We start from the raw sequence: 25,251 nt of genomic DNA, 5'->3' as shown, positions 1-25,251 counted from the left end.
TACGGAACAGCCCGTTTGTGTCCATCTCATCCACTACGCTGTCGTGGAGTGACACACAAGGGTTCCCCGGCTTGTAAGAGGAACGCCATGTTACTCCGTACTTTGTTGCTGTTGGGAGGGGGCTTGTTTTGCTATTTGTTGTGTAACCGAATGCAAGCTTTCTCTTCAGCTGCCTTGCTAGAATTAAAAATCCAGCTGATACAGCCAAAGAGACAAAACGAGTACAGTGCCCCAGATGGAGTAATTTCTGATCACTAAGCGGAAACTATTGCATGTAAAGCACGTAGGTACATACGTGACGATCCTTCGGGGATGAGATATCATGCCCTGCTCACCCACCCACAGATATCCCCAAAAAAGGTAAGGATATATAGGTAGGTAGACATGGTGGAGTGCAAGACCTAGAAAGATCTAGTCCAGGCCTTGAAAACTGGCACCAACTTTGCAGTCCAAGAGGACCTGCCGAGACGAAAGGGCCGAAGGACCCTGCGGCATTGCTTTGTCGAATGCCTGTTGGAAGCAGATTCAACCATGTTCATGCAAGAGCGCCTTCGTTCTCATCACGGGTTGACCAGGCCAGGAGAAAACCCCCATCTCCGCAAAGCCCCACCAAAGACCGCTTTGCCATGATTCCTTCGTACTGCGTAATTAATGGCGTAGCGCAGCTGGCGGATCTCGCCTTGCCCGAAGTTAGGTGCTCTTTTGGGGAGCAGCATTACGGGAGGCGAAAAGGGTGGAAAGAAATTCCCGAAGCGAATTCTAAAGTGAGTGGCCCGCAGCCACAGTATTGTAGCTGGTCTCAACCACCCAACCCCCTTGTCCTCCGGGGATATGAGTTGCTGCTACCCGGTTCATTCTGTTCTTGCTGGCTGCTTTGCCGAGAGCTTCCATGGGGCACTATGGCTGCTGCCACGGAGTAGAACATGTATGCACTGGGTGTGAGTTTCGTATGACATCCCCAATGACAGACCTGAATACGTAGTTAGCGTGATTCAACCTCGGGACAACCTCAGTGCCTCCATCAGCCAAAAAGCCTCTCAACCTCAACCTCAATCTCGATGTACGGGGGAAGACCTTGGATGGATGGTCGACGACGAGATCCGGACTCTGCCATGGAGACGGGAATAGAATGAGGAAAAAGAAATACCTAGTGGTCCATGGCAAATGTACTGTACAGATAGATGAGCAAAGAAGAAACGATGAAAGAAAGAGCCCCGCGTTCCACTGCCAAACGAGGTGGCTATAGGCCAGGTACGAAAGTGCGACGTAATACGTGCCCAGCTGCTATTAACGTCGAGCTCCAGGTAGGCGATGTTTTAGCGGTAAATTTCTCGGTCTCCAAAATCCGAACCTTCCCAACGTGACCCGGCACTAGCCATAAACAACAGCCGAATGCACCACACACATTCTCTTGTCAAGTTCCGGCTTGACGGTTACGGAGGCGGACATGGCTTCTTGGTTGTAAACAATATTAAAAACTCTATTATAGCCTACTCGAGACCGCGGAAGGCGGAAGGGATGATAATGCGAGCGACGTTTGTACTTGTACCTCGAAGAGAAGGGAGGGTGTGGGAAAGACGGAGAGTGCTGTACATTTTCATTTTTTGTGGTCAAGTGGGCGCAGGATGTACCCGAGGTGTGTAGCGATAACTTGCACATAAACATGGGATGGTTAAGGTTTTTTCCTGGGTCGCCTGCCTCAGTTAGGTAGTATCCGCTCTCGTGCATGGGGAGCTTGCAGGGTTTGGTCCCCACTTATAATCCTTGCTGTGGAGATGCCACACCTGTCAAACAGACCTTCTTGCTGTCGACAAGTTCAATTCTCACTCAAACTCGAGAGATAGAAGGCAGCAAAACCGCGGAAACTTAACTTTCCAAGCATTCAATTTCTGGTCGCGAGATGCAAGCAGAACACGCAAGGTAAGGGAAAAAAACCGATATCTGACAAGATTCTCGCAAGATCCACCGAATACGGCAAGGCTCGATTTCAACAAACCCTGCTCGTGGGGACCCAGGTTTTGTTATTTGTTTACCTATTCTTTGCTGTCCCGTCCGTCTTTGCTCTCGCTGCAAACAATAACAGCAGCGCGGCTCGATGTACTATGTGTGTAAACATGCCCTCTCAGGCTAGAGACCCCCAGTAAAAGAATGACACACTACGTACAACCCTTGAAGACATGCTTAGGTAGGTACCTTAGGTTACACCCGATCAGAGACCCGCGCGTGGGGTCATGAACGGCAGTCGACCAGATCAGACCAGACCAGCCTTGCTACAGGACTCTCTTCCTCGCTTGTGGCTTTCTGGGTATTGACGATTCGACCGGACCTCCCACCATCCGTCGTGCTGGAGGCCTTCCTCTCTCCGTACAGCCACACAGTGCAGCAGGCCCGGAGACCCAGTAAACCATGGCGAGGCTGGGCTGCAAGTGAAAGTACACTTACGGCCTCCTAGGAGCTGGGAAGAAGGAGCAACAACTCACTCCCAGCAGACAAGGTGCAAATGCCAGCCGTCACCAACAGATTCATCCCCCAGTCCTTGCTACGATTGGGAAGCCGGCTGGCAAAAAGTGTGCCTCCTGCTTCCTTTCTCGGTGGTGTTGAGGTGAGGTGGCAGAGGGCTTCTATCATGCCGTGCGCCACGCCCCAGTGTTTTTCTGTTGCTTTCACCCCCCAGCCCTTGCGAGTCCACCATGCAGCAGCCAATACTGTTGCACCCTCAGCTGGGCGAGAGCTACCCTGCTCTATGTATGCTGGCTTGGCTCGTTAATCATCGGAGACACCATCTACTGTACACGGCGGTGTCGAAAAAGTCTGCCCCTTCCCCCCGAGGCTGGTCCTAGGCTCGACCAAGCACTGTACAAAAAACCTCAGGAAAAAAGACTCTACTGTACACCTCCCCCAGGGGGGTCCGTATGTGTGGCGTGCCTTGACCTGGAAGAAGCTTCTATATGCATATTTGGATCCCCTTGTCTATAACACCGAAGACCCTTGGCCGTAGCCAGATTTCCCATGATGCGTACTCGTACCTACGTACCGCAGAAACAACCAGGCTCATGTCCCTGCTTGAGATTTGGTCTGCAGTATCCTGGCTTTGTTCGATCTATAAATCATCCCTATTCCCCAGATCTGATATCCCAGCCTCGCCTTTGAAGCAAAGAAAGCAACAACTTTGATGGTCTAATCTTACCGCACACACCTCAGCTTCCTTACTTTTCTTCATACATAACCTGCGGCGGATCTTTGTTTCTCACATTCCTCTTCTTCTTTCTTCTCACCAAAGTACTCATCACTTCTGTCCTCGATCATCGAAACACAAACCTGACCCATCTCATACTACACCGAGAGATTCATCACAATGAGCACTATGCAACCTCCTCCGAATCACAGGAGCACATGGTCGCACCATGTCAACCCTCACCACCATGTCAACACGGATACAGACTACAACATGCAGATGCACATGCAATCCCACTCATACGCAGCCCATGTACCTCTGCAGAGACCTGGACTCTCTCAACAGATGACCTACCATGCCTCGGCTGGTCCCAGCTTCCCTTCTGGTCCTTCTTTCGGTCATGATATCAAACTAGCTCCTTTGGCCTTGCCTTCAACCCCGAGCCGTGGTCAATCGCCCGCCAGCATACACTCTCAATCACTACGTGGGCCCATGGCAGTTGGCGGCTCGCGTACAGCACCTCGTCGGGAGAGCCCTGAGCTCAAGGCCACTCCGATATCTCCAGCTGGATCGGGCCGGGATATGATTGCCTCTGGATCTCCTGACAATGCAGCGGGTGGTAGGTTAATGAACGTGCTCATGAAAAAGATGGAAGAAAAGGGCCAAGACAGCAAACCAACGGAAACCGAAAACGTAAGTTATTGGCCCACAGTATACACCGGTCTCCTGGCATATTGTGTATTGACAGCTCGCAGCGTGAGGCACAGTACACAGCGAAGGGGAAGAAGAAGACCATTGTATGCCCGTTTGAGGGCTGTGGCCACAGATGTGCCCAGCAGGGCCAGCTCGAAACTCACATGAGGAAGCACACTGGATCAAAGCCATTTGTAAGTCTAGTTGGCATCCGTTCGAATACGGTTCGCAGTTACTAATATGTCTCGCATGTTGTAGAAATGTCGGTTCTGTTCTTTCAGAGCATCGCAGCGTGGAAACCTGAATGTAAGACCTTGACTCACAACTACCCCAATCTACCCACACATGTATGCATGTCATATGTACTGACAATCAGCTCCCCTTGCAACAGGGCCATGAAAACACCCACACTGGTGCCAGGCCTTATGCTTGTGACAAGTGCGACAAGAAATTCCCCACGAAAGGCAACCTGCACAACCATTCAAAGACGCACGACGCAACAAGATATTCGTGCCCCCTGGACACCTGCAAGCGATCGTACTCCAACACAAACAACTTGAAGGTACGAATTGCGCCATGTTATTGCATGACCCATTCAACAGTCAAATTTTCGCTAACAATATTTCTTATTTTTGTCAACAGACACATCTTGAGAAGAACCACGCAGATGCCATTGCTGATCTCATCGCCAAAGTCAACTCTCCAAACTCGCTTAGCGAGGCCGAGAAGAAGCTTTGCGCCTCATTTTTCAAGAACCACCGAGCTTTGAACCGTGGCATCAAGGGCCGAGGCCAGGGTGTCAGGGTTGAGAGGGTGCACCACGATCCCAGAGAGGCTGCCGCCAAGGTCTCAAGGTCCCCGAACATGTCGCAACCGAACTCGAGCTCGAACAGCTCATACAGCGTCAACCCCGCCCCCGACATGCAGTTCTACCATGGTCACATGCAGCAGCAGCTTCCCAGCGTGTCAATGTTCCACTCCCATGGATTCCCAGCCTCGTACCTTGAGACCCCTCAGCCCACATACAACTACCAGCCCGCCCGAAGTTACGGTCACGTTGGCACCGAGATGCCGGGCCCCTCGAACATGTGCTTCGATGGTATGCCTCAAGTTGGCATGCAGTTCCACGGTATGCCCGGAACAAACGGCACAACATCGCCATCATCATCGTCGTCGGATTCAGTATCGAGCGAAGGCTACAGTGATGTCGGGAGCCCCGGGTCGGAATTTGTCTTTGCTGGTCAACGTCACTAAAAGACAACTCAAATCATCTCACTGGAAGCATGCATTACGAATCTAATTGGTTCTATCATGGACAGACCATGACAGATACTTTTTTTCTCAGTACAATTCAGCATAGACGGCAATTTGGCTTGGTTTTTCTTTTCACTTTTTGGCCCTAGCGGCCCCGTTACAATTCCTCACTATACGCACCTTCGTCAGGGCGTCCGATCTCCTTGAACAGGATCCGCGACCATGATTTTTGGGGATGGTCGGCAGCATCGGACCTGTTTTGGTGTGGTTATCTGCTTTTCTCTACAATTTTTGCTCACATTTGCAGCTACTTCTTTTTATTCCTTGGGAGGGTTTATGGGAATGCATTTCTGTGTGCGTGTGGTCTACACGTGGACGGACTGCTTACGCGCAATACTGCTACCATTCCCCCTACTCGCTGTATTTTTCTTCTCTTCACCTTTCATGGGAACTTAGACTTATGGTGGCGGGAAACTTGGGTTGAGGGCTTTTTCTCCTCCCTTCATTGGTGTCTTGATTTCTAGACTCAACGGAGGTTCAAGGCGGTGGGCAAACGATTTGAACGAAGTTGAGGATGGGATGAGCGGACAGGGATTCAAAACGATGGGACGTTGGGTACGGCAGCATCAGGACGGGCGCAATACAGCTTCATCGGGCAGCGCTATCTCCTACTATTGGAAATCTTATTGGGCTTTTTTCGTCATTTTTATTATCTCGGGCCTTTTTCTTTTTTTTATCAAACGATGAAAGGTCGAGAACCTTCGCACACCACAAAGGCGGTCAAAAAAGAATCAAAACAGCTACAAAATCCTTAGACACGACAAAATAAAACTCTTGTATATGTGGTCGTCATTATTGAAATTTTCTTACTAGAAACTATGAACCTCTTGCCATTCGTTCGTTGCATGCGGAGTGAGTTGCCAAGGAGGGGTTGACAGATGCAGAAACAAGTCGGTGAAGTGAAATACAACTCAAATCGCATTTGCATTCTGATTGCATGGAGATAGATGCAATAGTCTTTCCTTTGAAAAAAGGGGGGCGTGGGCATAGGGTAAAGCGGCATGAAAGAAAAAGAAGACTGGGTTATAATTCCGTTCAATGGCTTCTTTGTCGTTTGCTAGTTTACAAAAGAGGCAAGGCCCGGGGCCGAGAACCTTGGAAAACACAAGATGATGAAAGTCGGTGTCATCTAGTGGTGGCGTCCAATCATAAAATATCAGGATGTTACCCGAACGTACCAAGTGTAGAGATCGATGTTGTGTAATTGGCTCGGGATAGGAGGACGGGGAAACTAGAAATGCATCAAAAGGGCGGAGAAAAGGGGGGGCCATAATTTCTGGCCTCGTCGGGGATTCTGATGCCCGAATTAAGGCCTCTATGTTATATCGCTCATTGCTATTCACTTGTCCGACTTTTGTTGAGTTGATATCGAGTTGCAGAAGTGTGTGTGTTGCATTGCGTGTTTAATAGGTTGAAGTGGTGCACATCTAGTTCTACACCGCTGCTCTATCTGCGAAGTATCCTCAGAAGATGCATGTGTGGACTTGGCAACTAACCACACCATAGCAGCGGTCAGGAATTGATGGTGTGTACAATAACGCGGTATATACATCACTATTTGCATATCTACAGAGCATATAGTGTGCCGCTGTACAATATACGTCGGTGCGGATCAAGTCTATCTGATCCGGCATTTGAGCAAAGTGCACAAGCAACTTGGCACAACCACAAATTTTCGAACCATACGAGCGCCTACCATTAGCGGCGACTGCCATGCAAGGTGCAAGAACCAATTAAATGTTCACTTTTCGTTGACAGCGAATCAAGCCACCTCGCCAGGGAAGAGCCCGGCTGCAAACCCTTGAAGAAGGCGTTATATTGCTTCTCCCCTGCTGAGCCATCGCAGCCCCCTTATTCTGGAAACCCCTCCAAGGCCCGACACAAAAGACGTCTAAGGCGTCGGTCTTGGGCACGGCTGGCACGGATCAGGAGCCTACAGACGCCACAAATTCTCAAAAAATGACAGGTCCCTGGCCCGCTGGGGTCGTGTGCCAGCCGTCAACCATTCAGGAACCCCGTGCCTCTCCCCCATGGAGAAGGAATGACCAGTGTCTAGGATGCCTTGGTTCGCTCCTGGTGCATAAGATTGTGATCTTGGCCGCTGGCGAGGTGGCTGAACTAGTAAAGTCACGGTGCAGGATCTTGAGCAAGGCTGCGACCTTTGTTGGCCATGCCACTCTCACACCCCCCTTTCAAGTCCGGTACTGGGTTGGCCTGGCCTGATTGGGTTGCAGGGGCATCCAATGCGTTGTACGGGGATGTGATGATCTTGGGTCCCTGCTTGTCATCGCCTGTCACCGTAGAGATACTAGCTACTGCAGCTTGCCCCCCCAACCCAAGGATCCAGAGGGGGCGAGGTATCGTTGGACTCGCAAAGCAACTAGACCTGGCAGATATTGCCCGAGGCAGGCATCCATCAAGACTTCCGAAGATCAGCCTAGCCAAGTGGAGCGAGCAGAGGGGGTGTGTAGGTTGGACCGCCGGGCAGCAGGACAGCAAGGCAGCATGCAAGGCTTGCAGCTAGCCTCCATGCAGAGTCGACACAAACAGGACGTTATCGCCACTTTGGACCTCGTAGGCCTCCTCACCCTCCAACTCCCAGTCGGCATCATTGATGAGAACCAGGATGCCTGGACGACTTTGACGGGTCAGTTTGCCTTTAGTTAGCCAGGGAAAACAACAAACAAAGGATTGGTCCCTCACAAAGGGGGAGTGGGGATGGTTTTTGGCAGACAAGGAAGTCTTGTGGATGAGGTAAACTGAAGGCTTGCTTACAGGTGACCATCCAGAACAAATAGATCCTTGCGGCCATCGTTCATCTCGTGCTGGCAGAGGTGGTCAATGAGTGCGGCGATGGTAAGTGGCTTGCCCCTGTCGTCGGACTTGGGGACTGTGAGCTGGAGGCGACGCCTGTCGGCAAACAGCATTTCCAGGCCACCCCTTTTTCCGAGTTCGTGGTGCAGGAAATTAGCACAATATCTGTCGACGTAATGCATATTTGTGATAAAATGAACAAGATCGTGATGATAAATTGAAAGGCCGAAGTTCGAGGTGGTTGAATCGGCTATAAGATGAAAAGTAAAAGAAAACAGTCTACCGGTACGATACGCGAAAACACCTAGATTACAGACCAAAAAAAGGAAGACAGCCAGGGGCACAGAACAGGCATCACTTACGAGAATTCAACGACGATGTTCAGGGAGGGAGCCTGTTGGGTCGCATTGTCCTGATCACTACTACCAAGACTTGCGGGCGCTGCCGAGACTGTCTCAACCTGGTGCATGGTGGTGGTGGTGTGCGTGTCTGTGTGTGTGTGTGTGTGGTGGCTGACTTTACTTTGTTGCTCTAGAAGGCGGGGAGACCGCGGGAGTTCAAAAGTAAAACCTAGGGTCGTGAAGATTTGTTGGTGTTTTTAAGGTACGGAGAGTAAGGCAAGGAAAGGGATTTTAAAACGTGGAGAAGGTGAGTGAGACTTTGATCAGTGTCCCGTGCCTGTGGTAAGTGGTAGGTACGTACCTAGTGTACGGTCGGTACCTGAGCGTACTAAACAGTTAGCATGACAGGCACCAAACCCACCCTACAGTACTACAGAACACCCACTGAAACTCAAACCAGGCACGAAAATGCCAAGGATTCCATCAGAACACAGTGCGCACACCTCCAGGTGCGGGGTCCAAAATTTCATCGACAGATGCACACACTGTGATCCAAGCAAATGCAAGATGAAGCTTGGTTGCTTGTTACGACACAAGCAAGTGTTGAAATGGGAAGAAACAAAAACAAGAAAAGAAGGGAAAAGTAAAAGAACCAGGAGATAGAAAGAAACGGAACCTGAGCAGCATCCTTGTCTGAATCTCGTCTTGCTTTCTTTACATCTTTCCACGGCAATGGCCGCACCTGCGTCTGACGTCGACGCGGTATACATTGCAGCCGGCGCCAATAGACACAGCGCCGTCGCCGATTGGGGCTGGGATGGCACTGTTGCCTATGGCGCCGATGCAAACATAGCACTTTGGAGACCAAGGGTACGTACAAGGGTCGCAAGGACCTCCTCGGGAGCCTCAATCTCGTATCGGTATACCCAGCTTGGCACAATGCTGATGTTTAGTGTAAAACCAAAAAAAAAAAAAAAAAAAAAACAGGATGATAGACCTGGAGGCGTCACAAGGCTTTTGAGTGGGCACACGGGTGTCGTAAAGGCCGTCAAATTCCTACCGGCGCTGTCGCAGGGAGGTGATGACGACAAACCTTCATCCTCATACCTGGTCAGTGGCTCGGATGACCAGAGCTTGATATTGTGGGAGCTCAAGGCAGACGGCAGCGCATCAGTCAAGCAGACAGTCAACGAGCATACGGCGCCAGTTCATTGCATAGCCGTCCTCGCCAGCAGCGCGGAGAAATCTAGTGAGGGGCGAGCCACGACAATTCTGGCGTCTGGTGGAGCGGATGCCACCATCAGGATATGGCGTTGCTTCGGGCCAGACGGCGAGCTCAGCCTGCTGCAGACGATTGCAACGAAGCCCAAGTACTTCCCCCTAGCACTATCCCTCAGCTGCTTGAGCCAGCAAGGCAATGCGTTTATTCTGGCCTCGGCCGGGACAAGGGACACCGTGCAGATTTTCTCCGGCTCAGTGGCTGGAGACGATTCTGCAGCCGACTTTCAGCTTGCCGCTACTCTGTCCGGTCACGAAGGTTGGATCAGATCTCTTGACTTTGCTTGGGAGAATGCTGATTCACCCGGGCAAGGCGACCTGCTCCTTGCCTCTGCGAGTCAGGACAAGTACATCCGTCTCTGGAGGGTTCACAAGGGCAAAGAACTCCCGGCCAAGGCAGCGGCGCCCTCAGACGGGACCGCAGTAGCGGGCTCCTTTCTTCCTGGCAAGTCGCCATCAAATAAAGCTCACAGGTTGACCGCTGGCGGTGAAGACTACTCCGTCTCGTTCGAAGCCCTCCTCCTTGGCCATGATGACTGGATATACAGCGCCAAATGGGGCCGTGGATCAAACAAAACATTGCAGCTTCTCTCCACTTCCGCCGACAACTCCCTGGCCATATGGGAAGCTGACCCTGAGTCTGGAATCTGGATCACAAGCGCCAGGTTGGGTGAGCTGAGTAAGGAAAAGGGTGCTACGACCGCTACCGGGAGCATAGGTGGCTTCTGGACTGGGCTTTGGTCGCCGTCGGCCGAGACGGTCGTTTGCCTGGGCCGTACCGGCAGCTGGCGGCGTTGGGACTTTGAGGATGACGGGGCAGGCGGTGTTTGGAATCAGGCCCTGGCTGTTTCGGGACACACGAGGGCCGTAACCGGTATCACCTGGTCCCGCGACGGCAGCTATCTCCTGTCAACATCTCTGGACCAGACTACGCGGCTACACGCCGAGTGGAGGACGCGAAGTTCCGCCGGTGATGATTCCCGGCCGACGTGGCATGAGATGGCTCGCCCCCAGATCCACGGCTATGACCTCAACTGCATTGATACCATTACCTCTTCCCAGTTTGTCTCGGGTGCGGATGAAAAGCTGATGCGCGTCTTCAGTGCTCCCAAGACTGTCGCTCGAATGCTCGAGCGGCTCTCTGGTAAGAACATCATCGGCTCCGGTCCCGGCGAAACGCAAGCTCTACCGGATGCGGCCAACATTCCCGTGCTTGGCCTGTCCAACAAAGCCGTTGATGCCGTGGATGACCAGACAGCCGATCAGGCCGAGGCCGAGGCTGAAGCCGCAGAGGTTGAGGCTGCCATGTCGGGGAGCAAGCCCGCGGACAACGAGAACGCAACTGTATACCGTGCCTCGGCGCTGGATTTTGATCGACCGCCCTACGAGGATAGTCTCTCACGTCACACCTTGTGGCCCGAGATCGAGAAGCTCTACGGTCACGGGTACGAACTCTCCTGCCTGACTACCAGCCACGACGGCAAGGTGGTCGCCAGCGCATGCAAGGCCAGCTCGATAAACCACGCCGTCGTCAGGTTGTTCCACACCGGCCCCCGCTGGACCGAGATAAAGCCACCCCTGACGGCGCATTCGCTGACAGCCACGCGTCTGCGTTTCTCCCACGACGACAAGTACCTGCTGAGCGTCGGTAGGGACAGGCAGTGGGCCGTGTTCCAGAGGAGCGATGGTGAGGAGCCTGGCTACAGCCTGCTTCAGGCTGAGCCCAAGGGTCACACGAGGATGATACTAGACGCCGCTTGGGCTCCGCTTACGGCGAGCCTGGCCCCGGTGTTTGCTACGGCCGGACGAGACAAAGCCGTCAAGTTGTGGTCTCTAAGCAGTGATGACAAGCCTGCCTTCAAGTTGGCACTGATGCTGCCCCAAAGAGCCTCGGTGACTTCGGTGGACTTCTTGCAGCGGTCCGCAAAGGACCAAGAGGCCAGCATCGTTCTCGCAGTCGGCACCGAAGGTGGCGATATTACCATATATGCGATCGATTCTAAGACTTGGTCGCTGATTTCAGAGCAAGTGCTAGAGCAACAGTAAGTTCACCTTCCGATCCGCCCGGTGACCAAATCCTCAAGGTCGATTCATGTCACTGACAACTCACATAGTCTTTGTTCCTCGAAATCTATACTTCAGCTTACATGGCGGCCGGTTGGATCTAGCCAAGACGCCGACGCCCAGCTCGCCATCGCCTGCGAGGATTCCTCGCTACGGATAATAGAGATGAGCAGTCTGTAGCCAGATGAATGTGATGCCTGAATTTATTTGCAGGTGACATCGTTGTATTATTCTATTAGTGTGATATGATGATCCTCTGCAGTGAACTGCTCACAGCAAGGCTGTTGTCTATCCGAGTATGCTCCCATGATTTGCACACCGTCTTTGTTCAAAAACGCCCAAATAACGCCCACGCAGCCACACTGCTATAATTTGGTGTGTGCTGCAAACCGAGGATCCCGAAGTAAAACAACTCTAAGAAAAAGTCAAAAAAGTATATCCGAACCACCATGGTCTTAAGGCCCCGACTTAATCAAAGCCTAGACCGAACTTTTGTCGAACCAGGAGTCCTGCATATCACAACTCCCTCACCACGCTCGCTGCATTGGTCGCCGCGCTGGTAATCTCCGTGATTGCCTCTGAACTGATCGTTTGCGAGTTGGCGGCGGCCTTCACCGCCAGTGTTTGGGCCGCGTCCTTTGCCGCCCCAATCACATCGATGCTGTCGCCGTTGATGTAGAACCAAGCGCGGTTAAAGATGAACACGATGTGCTGCGGCATATAAAGGATCGTGGCGATCAGGGTGAGGGCGTTGACGAGGAAGACGATGGACCCTGAGCATGATGTTTCTTGTTAACATGACAAACTATTCATTCCAGATTGAATTGCTGAAGGTAAGGATTGAAGCAGAGGCCAAAGACACCTACAAAATATGAACCGCTCAGTTGGTGTAAACATGTAGACGGAGAAGGTGACTTCGATCTGGTAGACCTTGAGCTGAGCCCATTTGCCGAAACGGTCGAGTAGTTCCATGTTTGCGGTAGCGAAGAAAAACGCAGTCTCTCCCTACTCTGAAGAAAAAAAAGAAAGAGAAAATATATATAGCGCGTGGAGAGCGTGCTGTATAATTCTGGCGGGGTTTTCGCGATGGGATTCGACTTTGACGTCTGATCTGGAGGGGCGGCCTAACGTGGACTCGGACTCTTCGTCGTTGGACTGAACCGGAGGGAGATCTGAGCGACACGAGGGGGGTTGGCGGAAAATGTTTCTCGAATTAGATGAGATGGATCGATCCCAGTGGCATGAACAACGAAAATAGGAATCGTGGCAGTTGAAGTAATGTATTGATTCTTTTCGAGCAGGCTGTGTCTGGCCAGAAACCCTCTTCTCCCAAACAACCGTCGTCGTTGTTGAAATAGAAAAGGGGTCCCTGCCTGGTTACAGTTCAAATTGCGAAAGTCATTCCATTCCCAGCAAATTAACGGCTTCCCGCTTTCCCGCTGCAACCTTCTTGGTAGAAACAGGGGTGATAAAATAAGCGGCGAGCGGGCCTGGACCATCCTACTCTTTGAATTGCCGGGCTTCGATTGGTTGTTCTCAGAAGATTCAGTGGGTCGGCCGTCCCAATCGCCGGGAAGCGGCCCCATATTAAATTACGCCCGCCCGTTGTCCGCCCAGTCGCGACCGCGTAGGCCGGGACGGACAGGAAGTTTGTTGCGAATTTCGGAGACCGGGGCTGTTCGATTAAACCCGGTCTCGTCACCATCATATTGCCGCGTCGACCCAATCCACAATCTCTAGAGGCTTTGTTGATCAGCAAACGCCCGGACCTCCTTCCAAGGTCATGGAATGCGCTGCCTGGACATGATGTCAAGACCAGCAGGGCACATGATGATCAGCATCTTTGCAAGATGTCGGCAGGTCGTCTCTTTCTCTCAGAGCATCGGAGCTCTCAGCCACCACAGCGGGCGATCGGGATGGTCTCACCCCATGCCACAGGCTCGAACTTTCACTACGTCATGGCTTCCCCTGAAACAGATGCCCTCGCGGCCCAAGCCGCCTCCAGAGACCGAAATTGAAGAGTCATTTCTGAAGGGCAGCGGGCCGGGAGGACAGAAAATTGTAAGGATTCGGTCCCAACGGAGACATCCTTCCCTAAACCCAAGTTTTTCTCCCGTCCGCTTACTGATGTTCTTACTGCCTTGATATAATGTAGAACAAGACGAACTCTGCCGTCCAACTGAAGCACATCCCTACCGGTATTGTCGTCAAATGCCAGGAAACCCGTTCCCGGGATCAAAATAGAAAGATAGCCAGGCAACTTCTGGCCACGAGGCTAGATGACCTCAACAATGGTGACCAGAGTCGATCCGCTATTGTGGGTGCGCACAAGGTGAAGAAGAGGGCCAGTGCTGCCAAAAAGAGCGCCAGAAAGTACAGGAAGCTCGAGGCGGAGAAGAATAAAGAGGCCAACGATAATGTAGACGCTATAGCGGAGGATTCCATAACGAATCTCGAAAAAGAGGAAACGGACAAGCCTAAGGACTGATTTATTGCAAATCTAGCGACTCCGGTAAAGCGATGGCATTACAATTAGAACGGCACCTGACGCCTGATCCACTGGTATCGACCAAGTAGATTTGGCCGCGAAAGTAACATGAAATCATCAACTTTAAGAAGGGTAACAGAGCTAAATTGTATCATCAACCTCCCGAATACGTGGTCCGCCTGCCCGGTTTCTCCGCGCGACAACGCCGAACTACTTAAAGACAAATACCATCGTACTTTTCCTGCAGTTTTAGACATGCCTCCCCCCAACACACCAACATCATGGCCAAAAAATTTCGAAGACATGGGCCTCTCAAAGTCGCAAGCAGCCCAACATCTCGGTTTATCTTGTCGCCGATATTGCTGCGAGTTGGTCGGAAACTTGAAAGAACGGTGGCTACGATTATGCGCTACCAATTTTTTTTGGGAACAAGTCAACAGCCGCAAACTCATGTGAACACGCCCATTGTCGTCTGAATCTGACAGTTTGACATACCTTAGAAGCACTTGCGGTGGACAATGGAAGGTCCGCTCTCGTCGTACTCCTGCTTCGAGATCCACATCTGCTGGAAGGTCGAGAGCGAGGCGAGAATGGAACCACCGATCCAGACGGAGTACTTGCGCTCGGGGGGAGCAATGATCTTGACCTTCATCGACGACGGTGCCAGGGCAGTGATCTCCTTCTGCATACGGTCCGAAAGACCAGGGTACATGGTGGTACCACCAGACTGTAGATATCATCCACATGTCAGTAGATTATTCATGTGAAAGCATGGTTTACTCCTTTAGAATGACTTACCATGACAATGTTGTTGTACAGATCCTTTCGGACGTCGACATCGCACTTCATGATCGAGTTGAAAGTGGTGACATGGATACCACCGCTCTCAAGACCCAGGACTGAAGGCTGGAATAGAGCCTCAGGAGCACGGAAGCGCTCGTTGCCGATGGTGATAACCTGTCCGTCGGGAAGCTCGTAGGACTTCTCCAAGCTGGAGCTCTGGGCAGCAGTCTGGATCTCCTGCTCAAAGTCAAGAGCGACGTAGCAGAGCTTCTCCTTGATGTCACGGACGATTTCTCGCTCGGCAGTGGTAGAGAAGGTGTAACCGCGCTCGGCCAAGATCTTCATCAGGTAGTCGGTCAAGTCACGGCCAGCCATGTCGACACGGGCAATGGCGTGGGGCAAGGAGAAACCCTCGTAAATAGGAACAACGTGAGTAACACCGTCACCGGAGTCGAGCACGATACCAGTGGTACGACCCGAAGCGTAAAGCGACAGAACGGCCTGGATGGAGACGTAGAAAGCGGGGGCGTTGAAGGTCTCGAAGACGATCTGCGTCATCTTCTCTCGGTTGGACTTGGGGTTGATAGGAGCCTCAGTCAACAGAACGGGGTGCTCCTCGGGAGCCACACGCAGCTCGTTGTAGAAGGTGTGGTGCCAGATCTTCTCCATGTCGTCCCAGTTGGTAACGACACCGTGCTCGATGGGGTACCGCAAAGTGAGGATACCACGCTTCGACTGGGCCTCATCACCAACGTAAGAGTCCTTCTGGCCCATACCAATCATGATACTATGCAAACTGTCAGATCTCTGCCGACGCGATGGATATCATCATCCAGGGGCTAGGGCCTTGGCAGGATTGGCCAATGTGGGCCCTGGGAAATGGAGTACTAACCCATGGTGACGAGGGCGACCGACAATGGACGCTAATCGCAAAATTATCAGTCTCTCATTCTGACCAAGTATCGCGGATGCGACAGAGCACATCTGTCGACAAACCGGGAGCTGACGGTTGTCATATTGGAAATTGCGGGGCACTTACGGAAGACGGCGCGGGGAGCATCGTCACCGGCGAAACCGGCCTTGCACATACCCGAACTACGCAAAACATTGTCAGTATCGCGGCGTTCGAGTCGGGTTTGTTTCCTTCAGATAGCTGTCGAGGTCGCAGGCGATGCGGATGGGGGGTTGCGTCGTTTCGTCGCCCGAACAGTAGGAGCCTCAGTGAAGCTTCTGGTGGCTGGTAGCGCCTGCAGGCATGATGCAAAGCTTACCCATTGTCGATGACGAGAGCGGCGACCTCCTCTGCAAATATAAAATCGAATCAGTATTCTGCGCATGAAGACATGGCCACGGTCAAGCGCAGGCAATGGGCCATCGTTTTCGCGATGATGCTGGCGAAGGACAAAGCTGTCTGGTCCCTGTCGTGTGCGGCAGGAGAAGGCGGTGGGTAAAAGCATCACGACATACCTTCCATCGTGACGGTTTAAATGTGTATTTTTTGAGAAGAAATTACTCAGAAAAGACGGATCAAACAAGGGCAGTCGGTCGAATGGACGCGCAGTTCCCGGAGCAATGATGCTTCTGAAGATGTAGAGCAGAGATTGTTGTCAGACGACAGATTTGAATGGGAACGTAGTAGATTTTAGAGGGCGAGGTTGGCCTCTTGTCAATTTGGTTGAGCCGGCTGGTCTGTGTGGATGTGGGCGCCGGGGGGCGGAAGGAGAGGATGTCACATTGGACTGACTGGAGGGTGTCCGTGCTGGCCGATTTACGGGGTTCCATTGGTCAGAGGGCTGCCTGCCTGGCCTTGCTAGAAAGCCGAATCGCTCGCCTCTCATTGCCCACCCCCGCCGTCATGGTTCACTACGTATTATCCTGGTGGAGCTTGACAATAAGGGATTTTGCTGGTGATAGATACAGTGCCAAGTCGTATGAGAATGCACGTTGAACTTCTGGCACATGCGGCTGGCATGTACTGTACGTAAGCTTCAGCTTCTTATATAGGTAAGGTAGGTACCTGACACCTTGTCTTGGTCAACGTAGCTTACCTGGGTAAAGTACCTTAATGAGGTGCCTACCTTACCTATGTATCTACCTTGTCTATCTTGATGTCTTACACCCAAGCACACTGACTGCCATATAGGAGTAGCCTAAATATTTGAGAAGGAACTTGCTTACCCGTCGCAGCGCTAAGAAAAGGAGGGCTGTCAAGCCTGTGCGCCAGTGCGGGGGAACCCTCCCAAAATTCATGGTCAAAGTTCGCGCATGCAAGCCGCCTGGCGTTCTGATGTCACTACCTATTTTGCTGCACTTGGCAGATTTCCGCTGCTTGCGCGTATACGGATAATTATAGAAAGGCAACAACGTTACCTATCCGGTTCACTGTTTGAGTGTCGTCTCATACCTAAGCGCCTCTACACCCCTTCAGTTATAACTAGAATATAGTTGCCACATATATCTTCCGCCTAATAATGCCCACACGCGTCTTACGGTACATGGACCAGTTGAAAAGGTAATGACTGGTTGTAGCATTCCTACGACACTATCTTACATGTAGTTTGACGGACTGTGCATTCAACTGCGTATCGGGTAAAGGTTCAAATTGCTTTGTCATTACTGAGTTCAATGTTGGAAGAAGCTGCGTTCCAGAGCATACCTGCCAACCTTTGCTACCTATAGAAGCTTGCGTAGGATGGAAGCTATCAAATATTTACCTCATACCTTCAGGGTTTTTTTTTTTTGGGGGGGGGGGGGGGGGGGTTTTACAACAACCGAGGAGATATCTGCCTTCAATTTCAATATTGACTTGGCGATGTCATACTTTGATTAATCAACCCACTTCTAGGCAGCAAATCATCTTTCGTGTCATGACCGCGCGGTCTTACAAATTATCTATGAAGCAAATCAGATCTACAGGTAGGTACCTACCTATGTATCCGTATGATCTTCACTCGCTGGGCCTTCATGAGCTCACCGGAGAGTAACTATGTAGGGTCGTAGCTTATTGTTGCTCAGCCACCATGCGCAGTAGCCCATAATATATAGTAAGTAGGTAAGGCACCTACCGGTATGACTATACCGCAGCTGCATTTGTCAAATAAATTCAGTTACCTGGTGTTTTGTTTACTGAGCCCACGTTGAAGAATACCCCAAGAAGCTCATTGCTTTTCGGATGACAAGAAGATGGAGGGGCATGGCGGGGTAATAAAAGCTTTAGTATTGTACCTTGGCCAGCAAGGATTAGAGCAACCACAGAGAAAAAGCAACGGTAATCCAGAAAAGCACCAAGGTTTTGTGAAACAGCTGGCACAAAACAAGGTATGCGATCGAAGACAAAAGTCATACTTCGAAGGAAAGATACTGGACTAAAGTTGAAATTCTGAATTGCAATGGCAAACTAGCAGTATGGGAGGTACTTGTGGATGGCCGTTTACACAGTGATGTTTTCTCAACTGGCCGCTAAACCGTTACCGGACCGAAGCTTCTTGAACCTTCTCGAGTCGCGCAACTCGACATCAGAGCTGCAAGCTGCAGGGAAAAAATAGAAGCACGTCGCGTACCACTTTATGCAGTCACATATAAGTTACTTTTTTTTTTCTTTTTTGATACTGTCTGCGAAGAACGACAATCTGATAGAGGGGCTTCCGACAACCTAGCGTTGAACACCACTCCGACATTCCAATCCGCCTGTCCAAACCAGCACAGAACAAAACCCCGAATAAATAAAACAAAGCACAAAATACCATAGAATATCAAGATGGGAGACAAAAACTTGAACGCCCTCTTGAAATGGAGCATTGAGAACACCAACACCGACGGCAGTGCGCCGGCCGCAGGAGCAGACCAGCAGCAGGAGCTACAGCGCCCTGACCCGGAGGTTCTCGCAGCACTATTTGGCGGTCCCTCAGAAGCCGAGCTGATGAAGGCTGCCATGGACGTCATCACCAGCACAGAGCCAGATGTCACGCTCGACAACAAGTTGATAGCCTTTGACAACTTCGAGCAGCTGATTGAGTCGCTGGACAACGCCAACAACCTCTCCAAGCTCTCACTCTGGACACCCCTGCTTGGCCTTCTGGACAGCGACCACCCGGACCTGCGGCGCATGGCCGCGTGGTGCATCGGCACCGCCGTTCAGAACAACGAGCCCTGCCAGGAACGCTTATTAGCACTCGGCGGGCTGCCGAGCCTGGTCAAACTGGCCACCGCCGAAGACCAGAGGGAGGATGTAAGGCGCAAGGCCGTCTATGCCCTGAGCTCAGCTGGCCGAAACTACCAGCCGGCTATGGACGTGATAGTCGAGGAGGTGGGCAAGCAGGGAGGCAAGTCGGACAAGGTTGACGCAACCAACATGGACGCTGTAGATGCAGTCATCGATCTGCTCAAGGCGGGCATTCCCAAGAAATCTTGAAGACGACACAATCGCAACGAAAGATTTGGATAAATGATAGAGGCATAAGGGACTGGGAATTTTAGTAATAGGCGCGGCATGTTGGGCGGGTTGACCGGCGTTTGGCGTATTCTGGGTGATAAATGATACCTTGCTTCACATGCAAACGATTTCATCTCAAAACATGGAAGATTCAAGGAAATTGAACATAGTGTCTAAAGTTTTTTTTTTTTCCAGAGGGCATTACACAAAATGTACAGAATGTGTTATACAGCTGGCTATAACAGATTTGACCAGACAGTTCGTTGCAACGGCTTCATTGCACTTAGGCGAGTGCTCCGTAGAACGGAATGCCAAGTGATTGAAGAAGCAGCCGGGCGTGCCTTGTTGACCTTGCCGATGTGGTGATGAAAACACGGCATCCAGGAAGCATCTTAGGAGGGAATGTCTGTTATGCAGGGTTTCAGTTAGTACTTAGCCTGGCTGTACAGGGTCTGAAGTTTATGCCTTGAGGTAGTCTTACCGAAATGTTAGACTCGATCTCGGGGAAAAGAACCATATCCTTGGGCTCAAAACCCCATGCGATGTTGCCTTTGTTATCACCGGTGCTACCCTTAACTCCTGGCCACTCCTTAATCTGGGGCATAACAATATGGATGCACTTGTCGAGCCATTCATATGCTTGGTTGCCCTTTAAAGTCACCTTTGCACCGCTAGCCTTGCCCTTTTGGAGACCAAAGCCAGCATTGGCGTTCTTATACTTGGTCACCTCAGGTACAACACCTGTGATGGTTTGCAACATGGTACGAGCCGTGAAGAGGTACAACGGGTTGGCGTTGGACTCGGGCACGTGGCATGCAAGCGTGATCTGGGTGATCTCGGGGACATTGGCAAAACTGATATCATGCTCAGCGATGCGGTAACGGGCAGAGCCTCGAGGCGGACGCAGCGGACGGTTTTCAAAGTATGGGTTGTCGCCTTCCCATTTCCGGAACTGTGACTTGTCGACAGGCTTGGTGTATTCTCCAGGAGGAATGTGGTTGTAGGCGAGTGTCAGGTAATCGGACATGATCGTGGACTCGTACGTCTGACGGAGTCGAGGGTTGTTGAAGGGCCCAGGGACGAAGTCTCGTGCGGTAGGGTCCGACTGACGGGGTACCTGCAGTGGATGCAATGGACCTCTATCATACTTAGGGGGAAAGTAGTGGTATCTGCAAAGTAGGAACAGAAGGTCAGATCATCATGGGAGTCCAGAAATGACGGCCTTGGCCTTTTGTTCTTCGCTTATATGAAGACTGGTTGAGAGTCTTCTGTGAGGCTAACCAACCTTCCGCCAGGCAATGCGTTTCTATCCTTCAACCCAACCCACGGCGCCCTCTGCTTGTAGTCCTCGCCAAACTTGGCCTCACTCTGTGATGAGCGTTGCTCCAGGTCATCAAGCTCTGCTCTTACTGCCGGCGCAGCAGTTCCGACTTGCGCGGCAGCGGCCTGCGAGGACGCGCATCGTCGAAGTATAGTCTGGGGTGCTGCCGGTCTTGTAAGAGGGGTTTTGGGAAGCTGCCGGATGCACCGGGACACCTCACGCAGCCCGCTCATGGTGTCTGGCTGAGATGAAATGTCAATGGCACTTCAAGCGTTGCTTGTCTGTTGTCGCGGTCTAACACTTGGATAGCACGTTTTTGTCGGAAAAATTGGACCCTTGTTCGTCAATGGAGCTACTTTTGGCACGGGCGCCCGGCTTGGAGCTGCAAGTTCTGCAACCCACCCTGCACCAGACAATCGATGAGCAACACGTGACTTAGAGCTGAGATGCTACCTACCCCTGTTGGCCCTTTTGCAATGCGAGGTAATACCGCACGTCCAAACACTTTACTGTCGGCGGTTGGGCTGATATGGGGAGTGCAGGGTTAGGGCGCCCCGACGACCAACTTTCAGCTTGCAGCGTCTCAGAGTCTCAGACATCCATAATCAATGCTCCCACAATCGAGGACAGCGTCCTTGGCTTCGTTTGGGTGAATTGAATTTGTTGCTGAAGAAAAAGCGCTCATGCAGATTAGACGATACTAGAAACGCCAACACGATTTGAAGTCGCAACTCAGCATGCTGCCCGACCATCCATAAACAATGACCTGACCGACTGCCTTTGCAATAACATGGCGAACAGATACGGCGGCGGTTCATACCGCAATGGAAACGGGTATGGCAACTTTGGGCGGCCCTCGGACGACCGCGGCGATCGAGGCGACCGGGGAGGTGACAGGTACGACCGCATGGATCGCGGAGACCGAGGAGACCGCGTTTCTCGCAATGACCGCGGCGAAGACTATGACCCGTACGGCGACACATATGGCGGCGACCGTTTTAGTAGCACACCGCCCGCTTCGATGAGCTTACGGAGCGCCGCTTCCCCTTCCTACCGCAACGCGCCCCCTCCACGACAGGCACCGCAGCGTGTCGCTGAGTCGAATGCCGAACGTCAGATCAACCAGGTGCTTGAGCACATCAAGCAGGACTGGCCTGCAATGTGCCAGAATGACTGTGTTCCCGTGCAGCTCGCCCTCCAGCTGCTGGACACCAGCTCGGTCGGACGTGCACACGAATATAGAAACTTTAGAAATACGCACCAGTACCTACAGGACTCGTTAAAGAATATCGTCCACGATTACCATCAGGGATTCAACAGTTCCATCGGTACGTTTCACAAGATTCAGGGAAGCATACAGTCATCACAGAAAAAGGTGCGCAATCTCAAAGAGTCGCTAGCTGCATCCAAGGCCGCCCTTTGTGTTACAAACCCGGAACTTAAGAAGCTCTACAACACTTCGCAAATGTACGATGAGATACTGCAGACGCTTAATGAGCTAGAGGAACTCAGGCAGGTGCCTGATCAGCTCGAAGCGCGGATATCAGAGAAACGCTTCTTGACTGCGGTTGAGGTGCTGCAGACGGCTATGCGGAAGCTTATGAAGCCTGAGCTGGACAATATTGGTGCTCTGGGTGACTTGCGTAGCTATTTGGCAAATCAGGAGACGGCTCTCATGGACATTCTTATCGAGGAACTGCACGAACACTTGTATCTCAAGTCGCCATACTGCCAGGAAAGATGGCAGTACTTGGCCAAGACCCAAGGCCATTCAAATGAGAGTTTTGGCGAGACGAGCACCATGGCACCATTCCATGCTGTTTTGGACGTCATGGACCTCGAGAAAGCTGTGCAGGAAGACCCAGCCCGAAACCCCGAAGCGGACACCTTTTACTATATATCTTTGGTGACCGAATCTCTAAACAAGCTAGGCCGACTCGAGACCGCCATGGATACCCTAAAGCAGCGTCTCCCAGTCGAGCTTTTTGCAATCGTCAACGAGACAGTAAACGAGGTGGACCAGAAGCACCCAAGTTCTCTACGTGGTGGTTCCTCGAGTTCGAATGGGCTACATGTCTATGGTAGCCGCGAAACACAGCTCCGAGCAGAAGTCATATACGATCTTCTGTGGACGCTTTACGGAAAGTTTGAGGCCATTGCAGAGGGTCAGCGCGTGCTACATGAATACATCAAAGCCCTCATCAGGCGGGAAGGTGCTGGGAACAACAGCGCCCTTCTAGGCAGCTTCAAAGAGCTATGGAACTTGTACCAGAACGAGATTCGTTCTTTACTTCACAGCTACGTCACCACCGACGCCGACGTCTACCAGTACAATCAGCCAAAAGCGGGGGCAACAGCCAACGGCAAAGCTTTACGGCAAGATCTGTTCAAGTTTGCCGAAACAGACGCAAAAGCTGCAGAGATTGTGACTGAATATGAAGAGCTGGACGGAATCATCCGTGCAGCAGTTCCAGGCTTGTCGGACAAGACTGGTGACAAGAAATCCTCAGCTGCCGCAGGTGGTCGCGTCCAGCAGGAGAAGCGAAATAATGGCCAAGGTCCAGACAGCGGACGTCAGAATGGCGAGATTCACAAATCGCTCGTCGAGCCGAGCGTTTTCAACATGAGTCTTTTGCTGCCTCCGACATTAGTATTCCTCCAACGACTGAAGGGCATTGTTCCACCTGGTTCAGATCTGGCAACCAGTACCCTTACCTCATTCCTCGACAACTTCCTAGTAAATGTCTTTCAGCCACAGCTGGATGAGACCCTGGGCAAGCTTAGTGACACCGTCTTTGGCGAGACCGACTCGTTCCAGCAGGACCCAGATTGGAGTCTGGTGGCACGCCGACCTGTATTCAAGGGCACGACGTCTTTCTTTGCTATTGTCACAGCCTTTTGTCGCATGCTAGGAACAATCCCACATGACCAAGCTCTCAGCACGCTTATCATTGCCCAGATGATGCGTTACTACGACCGCTGTTTCCGCTGGTATAGAACACTAGTTGCAAAGACTGAGGAGCAAGCCGGTAGTGAGGCCCAAAGACTACGAGCATCGGCTACGATGGCCACAGAGCCGAGCGAGATCCTCGAGACTATGAAGCAGCTTTGGATGGCTGATAGCCCCAATCCCGATCCAGAGTTGCTGGAGAAGGAAATAGCATTGCTGATAGAGCACGCCAACGAGAAAAAGCTTGAGCTCAGCGACGTCATTTCGGATAGAGATACAATCTCTTCCATATGCCTACTTTACACAAGTATGAAATGGCTTGCTACCAAGGTTTTAGGGCTTCGCCATATCACAAAGAACGAAGCCGACTCGTCGAGCTCAAATATGCCCAAGGCCAACAAGCGTTGGTCATTGTTGAATGACCCGAACAAGCCGGCAACCGAGCAAGGTCCTGTGTATCTGCCTATGACGCAGGAGACAGTCCAGTAAGTTGTCCCATGCTGGAACATGTGGACTCGCGAATGACACTAACCGGCATTGATCCAGATCTTTCGATGGCATTGTATCGTCTTATGAAGAGCTCGCTGCCACGGCCCTCCTGACGCTTCACATGGAAGTGCGCAGCCGTATCGCATACTCATTGCGAATAGCCCTCTCCCCAGAGACTGCGCCATACCTGCTTGACCAAGAGGTCTCGGAGCCAGATCCACAAATTTTATCCCTTAATAGCGAGCTGGTTCAGTACGACGAAACCATCACCCGATACCTTCGGGAGCGCGAGGTGTCGTTCATACGGGGCGGCCTTGGGCTACTCATCAACTCATACCTCGTCGTCAACGCGTCTGTGGTGTCGCCCATGAATGCCAAGGGCTGCGGGCGCATGAAACTCAACATCCTGGTGCTGCAGCAAAACCTCAAAAATATCGAAGAGGGTGTGGATCTCGCTCGCGCCGCTGACTATTTTGGTCTCTTTGAAGTTGGACCGGACTCGATTCTCGACAGGGCCAAGAAGGACGCGGCGGATGACAAGAAGGAGGGGATAAGATTTACGTACGATGAGCTCAAGGCACTGATCGAGCTTTGCTTCAGTGAGCAGCTTGCAAATCCCGAGCGAGGAATTGCCGGCGCCGCAAAGAGGCAGATGTCCGACAAGCTGCTCAACCTCAGTGAGATTATGTGGCAAACTGAAGGTTTGGGGACGGTTTGATCTGAAAACAAGATGGCAGACAGGCTCGTGCGTGTCCATGAAAAGATGACGAGCTATAAGACCTCCGCTGCCACTTCCTGCGGCGCCATCCACTACACTCGAATATATAATGATTATTCTTCCATGATTCTCGTTCGTCGTGATGCTTCATCAGGTCGATAAAGCATGATTTTGGAAGGATAAGTCGGACGTGTAGATGCCAGTTGCACACATTTTCCAAGCTTGCCGCTGAATACGAAGGACTGCTCATAACAAACCCCAGATTAATGTGGGGGGGGGGGGGGGGGGTTTGCATGCGCGAGCCGTCGAGGAAGCATTGGGGGCTCATCTTGAACTCCCTTCGTAAATGTGGTTATGATACCGGCAATAATCACCAAATATGTCACACTGT

The 25,251-nt window shown here is 51.7% G+C and overlaps 11 protein-coding genes across 11 annotated transcripts; 6 read left to right on the top strand and 5 right to left on the bottom strand.

Annotated features, from left to right (window-relative positions):
• Window positions 1-322: 322 nt before the first annotated feature.
• MGG_17716 (uncharacterized protein) lies at window positions 323-2,144 on the top strand (the record flags this gene model as incomplete). Its single annotated transcript, XM_003719830.1, has 6 exons — window positions 323-360; window positions 449-764; window positions 1,182-1,251; window positions 1,490-1,636; window positions 1,796-1,920; window positions 2,127-2,144. The coding sequence occupies 6 exons, from the start codon at window positions 323-325 to the stop codon at window positions 2,142-2,144; spliced, it is 714 nt and encodes a 237-aa protein (XP_003719878.1).
• Window positions 2,145-2,229: 85 nt separating this feature from the next.
• MGG_17715 (uncharacterized protein) lies at window positions 2,230-2,628 on the bottom strand (the record flags this gene model as incomplete). Its single annotated transcript, XM_003719829.1, has 2 exons — window positions 2,230-2,420; window positions 2,481-2,628. 2 exons carry the CDS (start codon window positions 2,626-2,628, stop codon window positions 2,230-2,232), a joined length of 339 nt encoding a protein of 112 aa, XP_003719877.1.
• Window positions 2,629-3,043: 415 nt separating this feature from the next.
• MGG_03977 (uncharacterized protein) lies at window positions 3,044-5,973 on the top strand. Its single transcript, XM_003719828.1, has 5 exons — window positions 3,044-3,868; window positions 3,931-4,062; window positions 4,127-4,174; window positions 4,260-4,430; window positions 4,511-5,973. Exons 1-5 carry the CDS (start codon window positions 3,356-3,358, stop codon window positions 5,120-5,122), a joined length of 1,476 nt encoding a protein of 491 aa, XP_003719876.1. The 5' UTR covers window positions 3,044-3,355; the 3' UTR covers window positions 5,123-5,973.
• Window positions 5,974-6,548: 575 nt separating this feature from the next.
• Window positions 6,549-8,655, bottom strand: MGG_03978 (uncharacterized protein). The gene is made up of 3 exons (XM_003719827.1): window positions 8,359-8,655; window positions 7,958-8,122; window positions 6,549-7,820 (listed from the first exon to the last, which is right to left on the bottom strand). The coding sequence occupies exons 1-3, from the start codon at window positions 8,463-8,465 to the stop codon at window positions 7,703-7,705; spliced, it is 390 nt and encodes a 129-aa protein (XP_003719875.1). The 5' UTR covers window positions 8,466-8,655; the 3' UTR covers window positions 6,549-7,702.
• Window positions 8,656-8,892: 237 nt separating this feature from the next.
• MGG_03979 (RNA polymerase II Elongator subunit) lies at window positions 8,893-12,109 on the top strand. The gene is made up of 3 exons (XM_003719826.1): window positions 8,893-9,207; window positions 9,325-11,657; window positions 11,730-12,109. Exons 1-3 carry the CDS (start codon window positions 9,070-9,072, stop codon window positions 11,857-11,859), a joined length of 2,601 nt encoding a protein of 866 aa, XP_003719874.1. The 5' UTR covers window positions 8,893-9,069; the 3' UTR covers window positions 11,860-12,109.
• MGG_03980 (uncharacterized protein) lies at window positions 11,846-13,119 on the bottom strand. Its single transcript, XM_003719825.1, has 2 exons — window positions 12,546-13,119; window positions 11,846-12,452 (listed from the first exon to the last, which is right to left on the bottom strand). The coding sequence occupies exons 1-2, from the start codon at window positions 12,649-12,651 to the stop codon at window positions 12,196-12,198; spliced, it is 363 nt and encodes a 120-aa protein (XP_003719873.1). The 5' UTR covers window positions 12,652-13,119; the 3' UTR covers window positions 11,846-12,195.
• A 201-nt stretch (window positions 13,120-13,320) lies between these two features.
• Window positions 13,321-14,366, top strand: MGG_03981 (peptidyl-tRNA hydrolase domain-containing protein). The gene is made up of 2 exons (XM_003719824.1): window positions 13,321-13,740; window positions 13,835-14,366. The coding sequence occupies exons 1-2, from the start codon at window positions 13,468-13,470 to the stop codon at window positions 14,165-14,167; spliced, it is 606 nt and encodes a 201-aa protein (XP_003719872.1). The 5' UTR covers window positions 13,321-13,467; the 3' UTR covers window positions 14,168-14,366.
• Window positions 14,152-16,632, bottom strand: MGG_03982 (actin). The gene is made up of 7 exons (XM_003719823.1): window positions 16,418-16,632; window positions 16,222-16,252; window positions 15,990-16,045; window positions 15,843-15,873; window positions 14,966-15,737; window positions 14,663-14,894; window positions 14,152-14,576 (listed from the first exon to the last, which is right to left on the bottom strand). The coding sequence occupies exons 1-6, from the start codon at window positions 16,422-16,424 to the stop codon at window positions 14,664-14,666; spliced, it is 1,128 nt and encodes a 375-aa protein (XP_003719871.1). The 5' UTR covers window positions 16,425-16,632; the 3' UTR covers window positions 14,152-14,576; window position 14,663.
• A 1,090-nt stretch (window positions 16,633-17,722) lies between these two features.
• Window positions 17,723-19,608, top strand: MGG_03983 (hsp70-like protein). Its single transcript, XM_003719822.1, has 2 exons — window positions 17,723-17,866; window positions 17,943-19,608. Exon 2 carries the CDS (start codon window positions 18,708-18,710, stop codon window positions 19,359-19,361), a length of 654 nt encoding a protein of 217 aa, XP_003719870.1. The 5' UTR covers window positions 17,723-17,866; window positions 17,943-18,707; the 3' UTR covers window positions 19,362-19,608.
• MGG_03984 (54S ribosomal protein L7) lies at window positions 19,396-21,040 on the bottom strand. The gene is made up of 3 exons (XM_003719821.1): window positions 20,668-21,040; window positions 19,864-20,551; window positions 19,396-19,788 (listed from the first exon to the last, which is right to left on the bottom strand). Exons 1-3 carry the CDS (start codon window positions 20,934-20,936, stop codon window positions 19,666-19,668), a joined length of 1,080 nt encoding a protein of 359 aa, XP_003719869.1. The 5' UTR covers window positions 20,937-21,040; the 3' UTR covers window positions 19,396-19,665.
• Window positions 21,041-21,206: 166 nt separating this feature from the next.
• Window positions 21,207-25,152, top strand: MGG_03985 (exocyst complex component sec8). Its single transcript, XM_003719820.1, has 2 exons — window positions 21,207-24,138; window positions 24,200-25,152. The coding sequence occupies exons 1-2, from the start codon at window positions 21,494-21,496 to the stop codon at window positions 24,858-24,860; spliced, it is 3,306 nt and encodes a 1,101-aa protein (XP_003719868.1). The 5' UTR covers window positions 21,207-21,493; the 3' UTR covers window positions 24,861-25,152.
• The last annotated feature ends 99 nt before the right edge of the window (window positions 25,153-25,251 follow it).

Source organism: Pyricularia oryzae, chromosome 6, assembly GCF_000002495.2.
Source record: "Pyricularia oryzae 70-15 chromosome 6, whole genome shotgun sequence".
NCBI lineage: Eukaryota > Fungi > Ascomycota > Sordariomycetes > Magnaporthales > Pyriculariaceae > Pyricularia > Pyricularia oryzae.
Note: the sequence above shows the minus strand (reverse complement) of the source record. Positions and strands in the feature narration are given on the sequence as shown.

Coding starts and splice junctions, on each gene's coding strand:
- MGG_03978 (XM_003719827.1), bottom strand. CDS start 8,465: ATGCACCAGGTTGAGACAGTCTCGGCAGCGCCCGCAAGTCTTGGTAGT. Junction 8,123..8,358: donor AACATCGTCGTTGAATTCTC/GTAAGTGATGCC, acceptor ACTCGGAAAAAG/GGGTGGCCTGGAAATGCTGT. Junction 7,821..7,957: donor TTTGTTCTGGATGGTCACCT/GTAAGCAAGCCT, acceptor GACCCGTCAAAG/TCGTCCAGGCATCCTGGTTC.
- MGG_03984 (XM_003719821.1), bottom strand. CDS start 20,936: ATGAGCGGGCTGCGTGAGGTGTCCCGGTGCATCCGGCAGCTTCCCAAA. Junction 20,552..20,667: donor AACGCATTGCCTGGCGGAAG/GTTGGTTAGCCT, acceptor CCTACTTTGCAG/ATACCACTACTTTCCCCCTA. Junction 19,789..19,863: donor AGATCGAGTCTAACATTTCG/GTAAGACTACCT, acceptor CCTGCATAACAG/ACATTCCCTCCTAAGATGCT.
- MGG_03985 (XM_003719820.1), top strand. CDS start 21,494: ATGGCGAACAGATACGGCGGCGGTTCATACCGCAATGGAAACGGGTAT. Junction 24,139..24,199: donor ATGACGCAGGAGACAGTCCA/GTAAGTTGTCCC, acceptor GCATTGATCCAG/ATCTTTCGATGGCATTGTAT.
- MGG_03979 (XM_003719826.1), top strand. CDS start 9,070: ATGGCCGCACCTGCGTCTGACGTCGACGCGGTATACATTGCAGCCGGC. Junction 9,208..9,324: donor TAGCACTTTGGAGACCAAGG/GTACGTACAAGG, acceptor AAAAAAAAACAG/GATGATAGACCTGGAGGCGT. Junction 11,658..11,729: donor GAGCAAGTGCTAGAGCAACA/GTAAGTTCACCT, acceptor CAACTCACATAG/TCTTTGTTCCTCGAAATCTA.
- MGG_03977 (XM_003719828.1), top strand. CDS start 3,356: ATGAGCACTATGCAACCTCCTCCGAATCACAGGAGCACATGGTCGCAC. Junction 3,869..3,930: donor AACCAACGGAAACCGAAAAC/GTAAGTTATTGG, acceptor GACAGCTCGCAG/CGTGAGGCACAGTACACAGC. Junction 4,431..4,510: donor CCAACACAAACAACTTGAAG/GTACGAATTGCG, acceptor TTTTGTCAACAG/ACACATCTTGAGAAGAACCA.
- MGG_03981 (XM_003719824.1), top strand. CDS start 13,468: ATGCGCTGCCTGGACATGATGTCAAGACCAGCAGGGCACATGATGATC. Junction 13,741..13,834: donor GGCCGGGAGGACAGAAAATT/GTAAGGATTCGG, acceptor GATATAATGTAG/AACAAGACGAACTCTGCCGT.
- MGG_03982 (XM_003719823.1), bottom strand. Junction 15,874..15,989: donor TGCTCCCCGCGCCGTCTTCC/GTAAGTGCCCCG, acceptor TTTTGCGATTAG/CGTCCATTGTCGGTCGCCCT. Junction 15,738..15,842: donor GGTCGCCCTCGTCACCATGG/GTTAGTACTCCA, acceptor CAGTTTGCATAG/TATCATGATTGGTATGGGCC.
- MGG_03983 (XM_003719822.1), top strand. CDS start 18,708: ATGGGAGACAAAAACTTGAACGCCCTCTTGAAATGGAGCATTGAGAAC.
- MGG_03980 (XM_003719825.1), bottom strand. CDS start 12,651: ATGGAACTACTCGACCGTTTCGGCAAATGGGCTCAGCTCAAGGTCTAC. Junction 12,453..12,545: donor AACTGAGCGGTTCATATTTT/GTAGGTGTCTTT, acceptor CATCATGCTCAG/GGTCCATCGTCTTCCTCGTC.